At 31.1% G+C, this 17,296-nt stretch overlaps 1 protein-coding gene across 8 annotated transcripts in view; it reads left to right on the top strand.

Moving 5' to 3' along the window:
* LOC127709438 (collagen alpha-1(XIII) chain-like) overlaps positions 1 to 17,296 on the top strand; it is an 81,750-nt gene that overhangs the window by 60,580 nt on the left and 3,874 nt on the right. For 7 of the 8 annotated variants that reach the window (XM_052214984.1, XM_052214981.1, XM_052214988.1 and 4 more), the window contains one exon: positions 1,411 to 1,470. The exons of the other annotated variant lie outside the window; for it this stretch is intronic. In XM_052214984.1, the coding sequence (XP_052070944.1) occupies positions 1,411 to 1,470 (60 nt within the window). The remainder of the gene's footprint in view (positions 1 to 1,410; positions 1,471 to 17,296) is intronic. 8 annotated transcript variants of the gene reach the window in all.

Genomic DNA, 17,296 nt, shown 5'->3' on the forward strand with positions numbered 1-17,296 from the left:
GTGTTTGACTCTGATCTTAAGTAACTAGGATAGCCAGTTTTCCTGCCAATGGTCAGTGTTCTCTCTGACCACTCAGGCTTCTCCCCCCCTAAAAAACTTGCTGCCATGATATAGCCAAGAGTGCTGAAAGTGGCCTTATACACCAACAATCAATCAATCAATCAATCTTATCTTTGGTCAGATTTTCTAGTATGATAATTAATTACTTATTATCCTGCCATTTAAATGTGCAGATCTTAGAATGAAATATTCCTTAATAACACTGTTATGTCTATGCAAAAAGTAATACGTTATGAATGGAACTTCTCTGAAATATCATAGTCTCATCATACTAAGATTGATATTTAGTCAAGATGTTTAGTTGATGATATGGTAGTTATTTAGCAGTTTCATGAGTTAAAACTCTTTAAAATTTTCTCTGAATCCCATATGATTATATTCTTGGGATCATTTCTTTTGCCTATAAATGTATGCCTAATCTTTGTTGGAATACAGAATCCCTGATAGCACACAGTATTATGTAGGATGTGTCCAGAATCATAATGTATTCAGGAGTAATGACCCTTCAACACTTTTATTTGACAGTAGTGTTGTTCAATTGTAATCAGCTAAGAACAGTTTGAAACAGTGTTCTTTCATTGTAATCTATTTCAAGTGTAAACAACTTCAGATAATGAATGCACTGTAGAGTTTAATCTATTTATTGACATGCTGCATGTCACACAAACAAAGTTTATACATTTTTTAAGTGCATGAATATATGTATCCTTGAGATCATATTAAAAGTGGTAAAGTATTAATGTTACGGAAATTTTTATTAACTACTGTAAACCAACTTATACTCACGAGAAATTTATTTTCTCTTTTGTTCAAGTAGAAAAAATAACATGAAAATATGTGTCAAACTTTGATCTTCCTTTGTATGAATACACAAACAAAGTTTGTTGAGAAAAATAAATTGCCTCAAAATTGGCTGAAAGGACTATACATATAAAAGTATCTACGAAAAAATTTGGTGTACAGTATTTGTAATGGAACTACCTGACAATTTTCTTGCATTTACTGCCAGTGTTCTGGTATTAATTGTTATCATACCTCATATCTTTACTTTTGTATTATGTCCCTGATTGTCAAGGTTTGAGTATTTGTTATCTTGCTTTAGTTCAAACTTTTGTTATGTTTTATATCCATTCTGCGCTGCTGAATAAATTATTTACTGCAACAACTCAACTCAAAACTACTTATTGAATCTGGAATTTAGTTATCAGTAAAAAAAAAAGAAAGATTGTATGGAGTTTTGACATGTATTTATTGGATTGGAAAAATCTTCTTTTTTTTTTAATTTAAAGGGTTTTGCAGTAAACTGCAGGCATGGCTTCTCTGCATGTAACTATTGCTTGTATTTTATAGGGACCTTGTCCTGTTGATAAAGATGGGAAACTACAGTGTGATACAAGCCATAACCATGAAGTAGGTATCAGTATAGTCCAAAACCTTGAGAAAGGTATTATCAGTGACAGTGTAGTCCAAAACCTTGAGAAATGTATTATCAGTGACAGTGTAGTCCAAAACCTTGAGATAATTATCAGTATAGTTCAGATTAAGAAAAAAACAATGAAATGAACTTGGTGGACTATAAAACAGCAACATCAAAAGCGATTATAAATTGTTTATTATATAGATATTTCATGTTTAACTGTCATGAAGTACTAGACAAAAGATATAAGGGTTTATTTCTAGCATTGCTACATTAACAAATATTATAAAGTTACATATTAGATGGCAGTAGCTGTAGACAATAAACAAGGTACCTGATCAAATTTCAATATTTGACAAAGCCATCAGCTCTTGCCATTATTTCCTCTGTTCATCAATATTATAGAACTTGCATTAAGTGTTGCGGCTAATTTAATTCCTTGAAAAAGAAAATTCCCTATCTTAATCATCTGAAGTAAGGTTTATCCATAATGTGGTATAAACAGTGGATAGAACAGATATTTGGCTTACTTGTTGATAGTCTATTATTGGGACATAACTATCATTTTGGATTGATAATTTTGAGAGGTAATTGAACTAGAGGCTCCAAGGAGCCTGTGTCGCTCACCTGATATTTTTGTTTAAAATTGATGCATGAAATAATGCAACCATTATACTATTGCTTTCGTTTCAGATATAAGCCAAAAACTGCATTTTACCCCTATGTTCTATTTTTAGCCATATCGGCCATGTTGGTTGGCAGGCGGGGTCATCGGATTAATTTTTTAAACTCGATACCCTAATGATGATTGTGGCCAATTTTGTTTAAATTTGTCTATGTAGTTTCAGAGGAGAAGATTTTTGTAAAAAGATAACAAAAATTTACGAAAAAATTGTTAAAAATTGACTATTAAGGGCAATAACTCCTTAAGAGGTCAATTGACAATTTTGGTCTTGTTGAATTATTTGTAGGTCTTACTTTGCTGAACATTATTGCTGTTTACAGTTTATCTCTATCTATAATAATATTCACGATAATAACCAAAAATTGCAAAATTTCCTTAAAATTACCAATTCAGGGGCAGCAACCCCACAACAGGTTTTCTGATTCCTTTGAAAATTTCAGGGAAGATAGATCTTAACCTGCTGAACAATTTTACCCATATCAGATTTGCTCTAAACGCTTAAGTTTCAAAGTTATAAGCCAAAAACTGTATTTTTCCCCTATGTTCTATTTTTAGCCATGGCGGCCATGTTGGCTAGCAGGTGGGGGTCATCAGACACATTTTATAAAATAGATACCCGAAAGATGATTGTGGCCAAGTTTGGTTGAATTTGTCTTTGTAGTTTCAGAAGAGAAGATTTAATAAAAGATTACAAAAATTTACAAAAAATTGTTAAAAATTGACTATAAAGGGCAATAACTCCTTAAGGGGTCAATTGACCATTTTGGTCATGTTGACTTATTTGTAGATCTTACTTTGCTGAACATTATTACTGCTTACAGTTTATCTCTATCTATAATAATATTCAAGATAATAACCAAAAACTGCAAAATTTCCTTAAAATTACCAATTCAGGGGCAGCAACCCAATAACGGGTGGTCTGATTTGTTTGAAAATTTCAGGGCAGATAGATCTTAACATGCTGAACAATTTTATTTTTTAATTTTTAATTTTTTTTCAGATTTGCTCTAAATGCTTTGGTTTCAGAGATAATAGACAAAATCTACATTTTACCCCTATGTTCTATTTAAAGCCATGGCGGCCATCTTGGTTGGCGGGCTGGGTCATCGGACAAATTTTTAAACTAGATATCCCAATGATGATTGTGGCCAAGTTTGTTTAAATTTGGCCCAGTTGTGTCAGAGGAGAAGATTTTTGTAAAAGTTAACGACGATGGAAGACGCACGCCAAGTGATGAGAAAAGCTCACTTGGCCCTTTGGGCCAGGTGAGCTAAAAATGAAATACAGTCGAACCTCGTTGTGTCGAAGTCGAAGGGACCGGACCAAAGTATTCGACTCATCCGAGGTTCGACTCATCCGAGGTCAAGTGTGTCGTCATCAATTTGGAATGCATGAAATATGGTATGAGATTTGTGTAAACTAGATACAATGAACAGTGTGCCTTTTTTTCGATATGACACTTTATGATTGTGTATTCAATCTCCATTTTTGGTCCTTCGTAATAATTAAACACAAAAGTACAGATACAAATCATGCTCAAGTAAAATTAATAGTCTACACATTTATTTACAAAGGTCAGTCACTATAAATTATGAAATCACTCGCGGTACGAAATAAGTTTTGAACGGTCTCTGATGAGGTCGTCTGCTTTACATTAAATTATCATGAATTTATTATAATTGTCCTAATCCTTTTATTTATTGTAATTAATGAGTTTAAATCTAACGATTCATTTAATCTCGGCTTAGGTCATTTAAATTTGTTTCGTTTTTATCTCAGGTGAAAAATGTTCAACACACTAACAGTCCGCTTGAACGATTAACAAAGGTGTTAATTAGCGGTCACGTGTTAATTAGCGGTCACCATAAACATGTCATTTTAACTGTTATACAAACATGTATATTTACTCAGCTTTAATCTCTTTTGAAAATGATTAGGTGACATAAGAAATACATCCGATTTGAATTTTATCATTAGGTCTGCATCTTTCGAAAATTCTTACTTTCGAACTTCGAGACATCGGGGTCAATTTACATTAATTTTACTTCGACGGGACTATAAAATGTACTCGACTAAACCGAGTATTCGAATCAACCGAGTTCGACTCATCAGAGGTAATTATGCATTGATCAAACGGGAATTTTACCTGGACCGAGAAATTTCTTCGACTCATCCGAGTTTTCGACACAACCGAGTTCGACACAACGAGGTTCGACTGTATAAACCATGGTTCTTATCAGTTTACATATTTAATCAAACAAATCAGAAGGATGAGTTTGTTTAATTATGTAAATCATTAAGACACATGGTATATATGATTTGTGATACAAATGCTTTAACTAATATAAGACACTGGTCACATTATGTTTTATCCAATGAGAGAAGCTCATGCAGATCAGTATTGCAAACTATATATGATCATCTGCATAGATTTGTAAGCATCCTTAAAACTGAATAAAATTACAGATTTTCCTGCTTTGCTAGATTTAATGGAAAAAGTACTCTTTCAAATTGCACCTGACATTGAAATTGATATTCAGATTTCACAAGTCAAAATAGAGGAAGATATTCAATTATCTCAAGTTGTGACGACCAAAATCTAAAGTGATATCCAGTACATTTTTAATTTCTATGCCACAATTTTGATTTCACTTAAATAAGTTGTAATTGAATTTCCAAAATGGAACACTTTTTTATTTTGTCAGAACTGAAATAAGAAACTTTTAGTCCTTTTTTCCAAATTTAAGGCAAAACTGAAATAGAAAATTCAGGATTAAAAAGAAAGAATCACAATGTTTCTTGAGATGTATTGTGTTTTTCAATTGTTTTATAGTCAAAAGGCCAAGTGAGCTTTTCTCATCACTTGGTGTCCGTCGTCGTCTTCCGTTACTTTTTACAAAAATCTTCTCCTCTGAAACCGCAATCATCATTGGGGTATCTAGTTTAAAAAATGTGTCCGATGACCCTGCTTGTTGACCGACATGGCTAGAAATAGAACATAGAGGTGAAATGCAAGTTTTGCCTATTATTTTGAAAACCACTATAAACATAGAAATTTTGACAGAGGCAAAAAGGTTCTGAATGTTGTGCTCTAACTTTTGTCTATTTGAATCAAAACTGTAAGACAGCTTCTTATAGGAGTTATTGCCCTTAAATGACGAATTTTACCATTTTTAAAACTTTTTCCCTATTATCTCAAAAAATATAAAAGATAGACAGAAACTTTTAATATTAAAAATCATCAGCAAGACAAGATCTCCTATAAATCAACAAGACCAAAATCGTCAGGAGACTCCTTTTTAGAGTTATTGCCCTTGATGACGATTTTTACCAAATTTTGTGTTTTTGCCTAATATCTTGAAAACTGTAATAGATAGATAGAAACTCTAAATAGCAAAAATGATCAGCAAGACAAGATCAACAAATAAGCCATTATAGTCACAATCTTTAGTCAACTCATTATTGGAGTTATTGCCCTTTAATGATAATTTTTACATTTTTTTTGCACTTTTTGCCTTTTAACATGAAAACTATAATAGATAGATAGAAACTTTAGAAAGAAAAATTGTCAGCAGGATAAGATTTACAAAATATCAACATGACTGAAATTGTCAGTAAACTCTTAATAGAGTTATTCCCATTTAATGATGGTGTTTACTAAAAAGTGACCATAGTTGAAGATGCAGGTGAGCGACACAGGCTCTTTAGAGCCTCTAGTATTATAAAATGAAAACAAATAAATGTTCATGATATTTTAGTTTTTTTCAGTTTCCTAAAAAGTTGAGAGGTGGATATCTTTCAGAAATAAGGATTGAGCATCAGTCATGGAATAACATCAAAATGAACATGTTGTACCATGGCTAAGCTCCACCTACTTTCCACATCTATTCTATTTGGGTTTTTATGTTTAGATATCCAAGTAGGATACATCAAATTGCATATAATAGACCATTTCAATTGCACCTGATTATTGACTGCAGAAGTCCATTTATCAGTAAAAATACAAATTTATCTGATCTTGACCCTTTTTTCAGTGCAGTCTATATCAGTTTGTCAGTAAACTAGTTATTATGTTTTGTTTGTAAAGTTGTTATAGTTGAAAGCTCTAGCACAGGACTTGTACATATTTAATGTGTAGGGAAAACTTAGGGAGGTCTTATGGAGAGAATGAAAACTAAAAATAGATTTGTAAAAAAAATCATATTAAAAGCAATTTATAATGGATATTGTATTATATTTATCTTCAATATAAGAATAAGGAGATGTGGTATGATTGCCAATGAGACAACTATCCACCAGAGTTCAAATGAAGTGAATTCAAGCCTTGATTTACATTATTTCTGTTGATAAAACACATCAAATTTAATAGATATAAAAATAAGAAGATGTGGTATGATTGCAATGAGACAACTCTCCTTCAGAGACCAAGTGATGTAGAAGTTATTCGAACACATTAACAATCATTTGTTTATATACAAACACTGGATGCTCTTTAACTAAGCAGGCATTTCACCTGCACTTAATAACCTTATAACAAAAATAACACTCTATAAATGTTGTGCCTCCAAAGCCCTCTCTGGATTTATCTTCACCAGGAATGCTCAAACACAAAATTGTTACAACTTAGGATGTATAAATTCTTGAATACTTGAGGATCTAAAGGGGAAAAAAGGACCTGTGGAGAAAAGCCAAATCAAACAAAGTTCAACTTTGCCTGAGGTTCAGAACCTTAATTTCAAAATTTATCAAGAAGATTTTAAGAATAGACTGTTATTGAGCATGTCATAGTCGAAGGAATGACTCCTGAGATGATTATACCCCCAAGGACAAGCAGTCACCTTGCAGTAGTATAGACCTAATTAATACTTTTTAAAAAATCACAATTTATAAGTTTGGTGCAATGAGAGAGTTTTTCAGGATTTATCTTCATCAGGAAATCTAAAATAAAATATTTCTTGATATCAAAGGATGTATAAATACTTGATGAGCTTTATGAACAAAAAGGACTTAAAAGAATGGCCAAATCCACCTTTGTGTCAGGCAGTTAGAACCTTAGTTTCTTAATCATTTCTAAATTTATCAATGAAGAATTTAAGGAAAGTATGATGTAAGCAAAGGAATTATTACAAATTCTAATATGACGTGCTTCTTTCGCTTTGTAAACAACACCGTGATAAAATTCTCGATATATCTATACTTAGCGCAGACTCCGAGATGTACAAAATAATGGCTGTTAAAATATACCTCCCATGTAAATCCACATGTATCGTAACCTATGTGCAAACGCTATGTCGATTTCGCTGTGTTAAAAATTACAATTAAAAAAAACCTACAGAACCTTTATTCTTGTTCTGAGGCATAACAAAAAGAACTAATGTATTAGAGATCCGGAAAATGTACAAAATCAAAACAAATTAAAATTCCGCGAAATTCCATTAATGTTTTTGGCCCATTAACGTCATTTCAAAACATGACGTCATACGAATGAAAACAACAAAGATGAAGGGTTTTCCATTGCGTTTACCTTCTAAACTCAGATAGTATTGTATTAAAATAAAATTTTAAGGTAGGTGTTACTTTTTTTCTATTCTATTGCATTATTCGCACATTTACTGATTTCAGCAAGTCAACATGGCAGCTCCTTGGTTACAAAATGTCAACAGTGAATTTGACGGTAGCTTACGAGAAAATAATGTAAATTAAAAATGGCAAATGTTGGGTTTGAGAATTAAAAGAATCAATCACATTTTTTCTAGCGGTTATTTAAGAAATGATTCATGCAAGCTACAGATTTATTAGATTTTTTTACATTTATCTAACAGTGGGTAAAATAGAACAGCCACACACACGGCATACCCACCCTCGCGTCAGTTTTTTAATGACAGTATTTGTCCTATTAGAATCGAAATAATTCATGGAAGCCATAGATTTGTTGTAAATTTACACATGGCCTGGGCCGTGTTATTCGATAATTTTATCCCTCGCTAACGCTTAGGATAAAATTTGAATATCACGGCCCAGGCCATGTGTAAAGAACAACAAATCTATGGCTTCCATGAATTATTTCTTAAATTAAAATCATATCTTATGTACACAGAAATGTAAGAGATTCCAATAAAAAAAGTTGCATTTTTCACAAGCAAGTCCTACTTTGTGAGTCAGAGACCAGGGTTATTTTTGTCTTGCCTATGGCTGTAGCAGTGTAAACTATTTGTAGAAAGCTTTATATTTCAGAAGGTGGAAGACCTGGATGTTTCATACCTTGTATGCAGATACCTTATGTTACAAAATGTCCATCTGTCCTATGTCCATTGTCCTTGACCTCATTTTTACTGTTCAGTGACAGCTTGAAAAAAAAATTTTTTTTTTTGTCATGTGAATTTCTCACTTATGAGTAATAGGATAACTATATTTGCTATATTAGTTCCTTGTAACCTCTACATGTCTGTCAGACATGGTTCACCTGACCTTCACCTCATTTCATGGATCAGTGATCAAGGTTAATGTTACTTGATTAGGTATGTTTTTCATATACTATAAGCAGTAGGTCAACTATATGTGGTGTATGGAATGATTGTAAGGGGTACATGTCAGTCTGGCAGGTTTCATCTGACCTTGACCTCATTTTCGTGGTTCATTGGTCGGTGTAAAGTTTTTGTGTTTTGGTCTGTTTTTCAATTACAGTAAGCAATAGGTCAACTAAAGGTGTGCATGTCTATCTGGCAGATATCATCTGACCTTGACCTCATTTTCATGATTCATTGGTCAATGTAAAATTTTGTGTTTTGGTCTGTTTTTCAATTACAATAAGCAATAGGTCAACTCAAGGTGTTATTCTGTCTGGCAGGTATCATCTGACCTTGACCTCATTTTCCCGGTTCATTGGTCAATGTAAAAATTTTGTGTTTTGGTCTGTTTTTCAATAACCATAAGCAATAGGTCAATTATATTCGGTGTATGGAATAATTGTAAGGTGTACATGTCTGTCTGACGGGATTTATCTGACCTTGACCTCATTGTCCTGGATCTTTAAAAATTTTAAGTGTATGTAGTACTTGTAGTAAAACCATTATCTTTATGACTTTCAACATAAAATCAATGGTCAGTAAAGCAGGAGAGACATTTCTGTATGTGCACACTGGTTAAAATATTGATAAAATAATACCAAATATGTTATCTAGATCAGAAATATGAAAGTACTGTAAATTCAGAAATTATTGCATGCAATAATCATTACGATTTTTTTGGAATGGCCAAAAATGCGAGACTAATGATTGTGATTTTAGGAAATTCTGAATACAGATTTATGTACAAGATATCAGAATGCGAGTTCTTTTTATATCGAGACTCACCTAGTCGCATTATTCGCATTAATAAAAACCTCGCAATAATTTCTGAATTTACAGTATTCAATATGGTATACAGTTACCATTTATATAGTAATATCTGAGTTGACTTTCTTGGGGAGTACATAACAGGGCTCTTGTTCCCCTGTAAAAATCTAGCCAAATCTTTTTGCATCTTGCTTTAATCTCTTAGGTAGCAATACACAGTTAGAAGTTTAGTTTTGCATTTCATGGTGAATTTTTTAAATAAGAAAGTTTTTGTACAATAAAATTGATTTTTAGATAGTTGAAGAATAATATAGCCTTCCAAGTGGGTTTATATGAACATTTAGATTGTTTTTAGCATGTTTTATAGGCCATTTTCTGTTTGACAGTCCTTATTTTCACATCCGTACCGCCCATAGGTCCAGAAATTATTGTAGTGTTTTTCAACAAAGATTTGACCCTCGATCTTTTCAATTCAATTTTATGGAAAAACGAGCAGAAATGCATATGATTTTTTTTGGACCTCTTGATAGATAAATGTCTATAGTTTCAGGAAAGGTATCACTCTAATGTATTGAAATTCTCCTTTGGACCACATTTTTGAGACTTTTGTGGCATTTTCACCCCCTTTTTGCAATATTTTGTATCAAATAAATGCAGATTGTTGCCATGGTTACACCAAAAAGAGGTTATATTCACCATCATAACTATTGGAAATAAAATCTATGGAAGATGCTTTTTCCATAAATATACACATGCATAACACAAAAATAAAGTCTTATTTGTTAGAAAGGAAGGGAAAGAGGGTAGTTAAAAATTATGAGTGTCAATTTTAAGTTTTTTTCCTAACTGTGTATTGCTACCTTATATCAGTGTTTGCAAAGTCCTATTCCATCATTTTTTTTTAGAGAAAACCACCAAATATAGATTATATGTCTGGTACATACTAAAACAGAAATTAATGTACTGGTAAAATGAAATGGCAACATCTTTAATCAAAACATAAAATGTACTAGACTGTCAACTGAATAAACAACAGATGACAGTTTCACATTTTAAAAATTTATAGTTTTTAGTACAGGTTTATTAAACAGGTGTACAGAGACCTTATCACAAGTTTTTGTTTGATAATTGTGTAAATTTGCTTAAATTTACATATTGTTTTATTGTTCAAGGCCAGATAAATATTTAATTGATAAAGGTTTTTGTCAGGGACATTTATTTATGGACTTTTATCATAAATTGCCATATCACAGTACAGATAGTTTATTGGACATCAACTTATTCATGAATTATTGGAATAATAAATATTCTATTCATGAATAATGGATTTCTGAATGTCAGTTTTATAAAAGCTTATACAAATGTCTTCAATAGGAACAGATTAAAAAATTAATTTACTTGGTACTAACTATTGTGTATATTTAGTGCTAATAAGAGGAAGATGTGGGTAAACAGCAATGAGACAGCAACCCAAAATCACAATTTAAACAAAGTCACCATCAAAGGTCTCTCTAGATCTCCAATAGTGTACATATGCCCAAACTTCAGTCTTGATAGACAAAGAAACAAATTGTTCCTGCAAGAAACATTGATAAGATTCGTAACTTTAAACAGGCACAAACACATTGGCTGGGATTTAAGTAGTTCAATGAATTCACAACCCTCTCCCTGTAATCTTGCTGACAGTGGAAGAACAAAACATGTTACATACAGTTACTGCTCGATGAAATCAAACAATTATATTGTATCTCTTATAAAGAATACAAGAATGCAATGGAATAAAAACTGTTCTAAATGATATACATTGTATATATATATATATATATATATATATATATATATATATATACTAATACAATATAAAAGAATGTTTGCAGATGAATGCTGAAAACAAAACACTCTGTCAAAATAAGATTTGAACCCAAAATTTTCCTTAAAATTAGCTGGTGGATCTGCCTTGTATATACATTAAATATCTAAAGAAATGTTTTATGTTTTATTATCAAGTGGATTTTTGTTTAAAAGCATGCATGATTGAACCAGTATGCTAAAAGCTAGAACTTATATTTAATCACCACAAAATGGGAAGCATGGAAAAAAAAAACATTTTAGATTATTTTTTTAATTAAAGGAACATAAAATTATCAAAAGGAAATGAGCTTTATGTCTCCATTCTTCCTTTTTTCCTGCAGGGTTACTTGTAAGAGAATTATATAACGTCACTAAAGTTAAAATTCTCTCAGGGATGGGCATTGAGAAAAAATGACAGAAATAAATTTCGATTTCACATGTCAAATGCTATTTGTTTTTCTATGACATTTGTTTAATTTTTGTCAAGTCAGCAATTTATTATGTCATGATGTCATGGTCCATATGATTTTAGGTCTAATGATATTTAGATTTGGGATTTTATACCTCTGTCATTGAAATAAGTGTTAATTATTGACCTGTTATGTGAATAGACAGTTAATTATTGTCTACATGTGAGATTTGTCTTATTTATTTCATTATTACTTATTTAAATGTCCCACTTGAAAACAACAATAAAACAGCCATTGATTGAAATTTTATTCTTACATTTAAGCCAAATTTGGCTTGTATATTTTATGACCTATATTTTTGATCATTTTGACCTAAGGATTTTTATAGTTACAATCATACAATAAAAATTCACATAAAATGTATTAAACAGACCATAAGATGAAACATTTCAAATTTCTGTATGGGAAGCATTTGGCAGAATACAAATGGAAAGTTACAAGGGAAAAGTTTTGACATCATAAAGTTTTTTGGGGGGGAAACTAAACTTGAAAAGTTTTCTATCTATTGACTATATACACTGCTCCTATGAAAAATTGACTTAAACATGGCAGTAATCTGGATAAGAGGGGTGGTATTTATTAAAAGGGTGTTTTAATGTTGGATGTAATGATAGTGTAACTGGCCATTTTAATTTTAAAGATTGAACCATATGATCTCCTCACTAATGAAATAAAAGTGTCATCAATTTGTTTTAAGAAACTTTAATATTTGCAGTTTTGTGTACAAAGGAGTAGGCCCAGTAAGACCCCTTTTTGGCCCCAAAATATAGCAGTTTTACAAAATTGTTAAAATGTAAATTTTTAGCTATTTATTGGAAAGAAGAATACTTGTGCTACTTAAATATGGGTTGTTTATGACAATACAATGCACATGTATCGAGTACTAGCATCATTAAGTCATGCTAAATTACTGAAATCTTCGAAATGTTGGCATTTTGGATAATTTTTAGACGGTTTCCGTCTGAAATGGAAGTGGCCGCATTTGTGTTCATTCTTAATATTTAAATGTAAGTTGTATTTGATGATAATACATAACATATATAAAGGTTGAGAATGAACACGGATGCGGCCACTTTCATTTTTGACAAAAACCATCTGAAAAGTGACATATTATGACATATTTGATAGATTTTTCATACTTACGCTTGAATTTGAGCGTCTTTAATGACTAAATCAGTTCGAATCTTTCACATAAACTAATTGAATCGACTGCAGTAGCCACTTAAGTGTTTAAAAAGTGTCCAAAATCTTTCATCAGATGAACCTGAATTTTGAGGCCAAAATCGGCCCTTACCGGACCTACTCCTTTACTATTATAGACTATGCATAAATCATGTTTTTTTTCTTACACTATAAATGCCATAATTTCTATATGGATTTATTTAGTAGAAGTACAGCAGCTGATATTTGATTGTCTTCAGTTATAGATTCATTATAAAAAGATCAAACACTTTGAGCTAGCATTTGATGCAACAGTTTGGATTTTCTTGTGATTTTGTTATTTTCGTTATTGGTATTGCATGAAATGCTTTTATTTTTTGAATGGACCTTTTGACCTGTATCATTTGTTGTTCTTCTGTAAGATTTAATTAGAGAAGGATGGAGTACTGACTATAAGTGTTGGTGGTCTTACTAGTGGTTTCGGAGGTTTCCTATGTAGATCTTTAAATATTAAGTTGTTTCTCTAAATTAATTGATTCATAATGTTTAGACTTTAGACCGTTAAATATAAGAGCCTGACATATTAATTTTGCAATTACTAAGGTCATTGTTGAAAATGACATGATGATGTTGCCCTCTATATGTCTTCTGATATTGTATTTTCTTATTCAAATTTTTATCTTTTTTAATTCATATTGAGTAAGACTACTGTCTTTTACACTGGTACCAAGGAATTGCATATCTAAATTTAAATATTCACCTCCTTGCTGTCACTAAGATATTTTTTGTTCCCTTCATTTATCTGAGGTATTGATTGTTAGTTGCTTTTAACATCCATCTTATAAATTAACATGTTGGTTTAAAGAAAAAAGTTATATAAATTGCAAACATGATTTTTGTCATTTTCTAAATTACATGTGTAGCAATAATCTAACGGTATCAAAGTCCATGACAGATTTGTAATTTAAAAGAATATACTTGTATTGTCAAAGTAAACTGATAAGAGTATCCAACACAGTTAACTTGATTCATTATCAGTATTATATGCCTGCAGTAAATGACTCATGGATTTTCAATACCAAGAGCTGTGTCTGGGAGAGTCATGATTTCCATATAATGCTAGCATTAAAAGAAAACTTGGAAAAAAGTGTTTGCCCTCGACTGTCTCTGACAGATTAACTTTTCATTCATCTTTAATACTGATAATACACAAATGTAGTTTTATATCCACATTTTCATTGTAATCAAGTTTGTCTTTGACTTTTGAACAAAAATTGCTGAATGGTTTGATAATTCACATTTCTATTTATTTAGAAATTTGTTGACATTGTCAGAAATATTTTCTGCTATCCCTGTTGAATGCTTTGTAAAGTATCCTAGACTTGGAGCAATTTTGACTTTGTTTTGGCCGTCTTTAAAGACACCTGTCTAGACTCTTAGAGTATAAAAAAATAATGCATATAACAATGGAATAATATTGTTTTAAAAAATATGTCAATATTAGAAAAATGGACAGAAACCTTCACCACTTGTCAAAGTAGTTTGAAGTCAACATGAACTTTTTGACGTACTTTTATTTACCAAGGTTAGATAATGACAGTCCTCGTAGGGTTATTGACCAAATTTAATAAGCTGTTTATCATAATCCGGTGAATGCCTTATATTTAGATAATTGTCCCAATGTCTCTGACTTATATTTAAATCGGACAATTTTACTGATCTCAGCAATTTTAAGAGCATTTAGTTTACAAAATATATAGATTGGTACTACATTGATACCATATCAACATAATTCTAAATATTTAAAAAAAAAAAAGAATAGAAATTCCAATTTACCCAGCACAGTTTTCTAGATGTTAAAATAGAGAGAGTCCCTTTTTTAGCTATTTTTTGGGGTAAAAAAGAGTGAAATTTAGAATCAACCCTTAATGACTTATCAATTCAAGATAATAAAAAAAATCTTTTGTAAAGCAAAACTGTGCAAATTGACGTAATAGTTATATTTTGTTAATAACTTTATAGATTTATACTAAGTATTAGTCATTCCTTTCATAGTAAACATACTGAATAAACTTTCTTGTTGTTTGTATGTGACAAATAGCATGTATGTTGTGTTACTGTGACTATAAACATGCTTATGCTTGGTTTTACATCAGAGCTATAGTTTTACATGATTTTCATCACATTTCACTGAAAAATAGATAAATATTAGGTTTTCAATCTTTATGTCAGGTCTGAATACAACAACTATACGGTGTAAAAAATACATAGAGTAAATTAAAAGTTTGAATGTTATCTGTTGATTAACACCTTTGATCTGAGTCTACAAGGTAGATATCAGGTGTGTTATGTAACTTTACATGAAGACTGTTTGTTCATCATTATTAGCCAGATTGTCCTAAAGGCTTGTTTTTATAGCCACATATCATTAATGCCACTTCTTAATATAGGTAAACAAATGTAGAGTTAATATTGATACTTATCTAGACAAAAACTTCAATGACCTTTTGATGTTTTGTTTTTACGAGGTTTTAGTCTCCTCTTTAACATGAAAAGAGATAAACAACGGAAAATTTTGGGGGCATGGAAGTTTTTGGAAAAAATTAAATGAAATGATTTGAAATAATCATGTACATGTAGTAGAAAATATGTTTCATGTAAGTTTTGTTCTTATGAGGCGAAATAATGCTGATTAATTATTAAATTATTCTGGTAATTTTATTACAATATTCATATTTGATTTAATTGGGAAAACAAATGACCCATGACATGTCCAGAATGTCCTCAGCATTATTCAACTATTTCAAGAGGGTATGGATGTGGAAAATAGGCAGAAAAAATAAAAAATAGAGAATAATGGGGTGTTAAACTATAAAGAATAGAGAAAAATGGCTTAAAAAATTAAAGAATACAGAAATGAAGGACCCCCATCCTAACACTCTTTCATTTGGAAATATTTTTTTTAAATAAATAGTTAAGACTTCTACTCATTCCAATTATTGATTATATATCAAAAGAAACAGCATAAGTTGTATATAGTCACAGGATGATATATCTGTCTTGTGACCAAGCTATATCTGTAACAGCTTGCAGTAATGTAAAGTCATTCTTTATTTGTACTTTCTAAATGTATGTCGCAGCTGAAATGATGAAACAAATAAAGCCATTATGTATTATGATGCAAGTCATTAATATAAAAAAAATGATGTTAATTACTTGTATAAGAGAATGTATACCATGTACAAAAGGTATCGTCTTTTAGGTTGATACTCAGTCTTTTAACATCAAATTGTATACAAATATTCTATGAGGCAAAAGGCCTTTGCACCTCTCAAAGGTCAGGTACAATAGGATTACAATGAATCAATGGTAACAAAACTGGTAGTGCTTTAAGGCTTATAATGTTCTCTAATTTTAATATGACAGTTGTATTTCATTTGTGTGATGTGTTTGAGCTTTTGATTTTGCCATTTGATAAAGGACTTTCCGTTTTGAATTTTCCTTGGAGTTCGGTATTTTTGTTATTTTACTTTTTAATGCAATTTGTTAATGCCTTTATGTTGTCTTTCTTGGACAAGGTGGTTTTCAGTTAGTGATAAATATGCTCTGTTTTGTCCCATTTTATTTGTTAGACCCAGGAATGCTAATCCACTATAACAGAGTTCCTCCTTCTAATTTTAGTGATCAACTTTTTGTGGTATGGATTTTAATATGCAGTAACACTTGTATGATGTATCTTGTTTTAAAAAATGGTACATATGTGTTAATGTTTTTTCGTATATATAGCTTAATATGGATAAAAGACGTGCATTCTAGCTGCAACAAGTCCCAAAAATTGACATCTTGAGGTCATGAAGCTGTCAGAAGTCCCAAAAAAGGACATCTTTAGGTCACAAAGCTGCAAAAAGTAAAAAAAAACAGACGTTCTTAAGTCTCCAATCAGGGAGAAGTCTGTAAAAGGGACATCTCTAGGTCAACAAGCAGCAAAAAGTCCCAAAACTAGACATCTTTAGGTCAATAAACGGTCATCAGTGATGGATTACAACATATATTCTCTGTTTGTCATATACCTTAAATATAATTTATACTGTCATCAGTGTAGTTATACCTTGTGGTGAACAAACCCTTAGGATTTATCTGATTAAAAGTAATATGTATTATACTGTTGAATAATCTTATGTACTGAGGTTCACTCAACCATATCTCAAATCATCTTTTTTTTGTTTCTCCCTATTGTTCAATTTATTAGTTGTTCTTTTTTTTCTGTTTTTGCTGATTTAATGTATAAGCTTATTACACGTATTTGAAATGATATTAA

Source organism: Mytilus californianus, unplaced genomic scaffold (assembly GCF_021869535.1).
Source record: "Mytilus californianus isolate M0D057914Y unplaced genomic scaffold, xbMytCali1.0.p SCAF_7, whole genome shotgun sequence".
NCBI classification, from domain to species: Eukaryota; Metazoa; Mollusca; class Bivalvia; order Mytilida; family Mytilidae; genus Mytilus; species Mytilus californianus.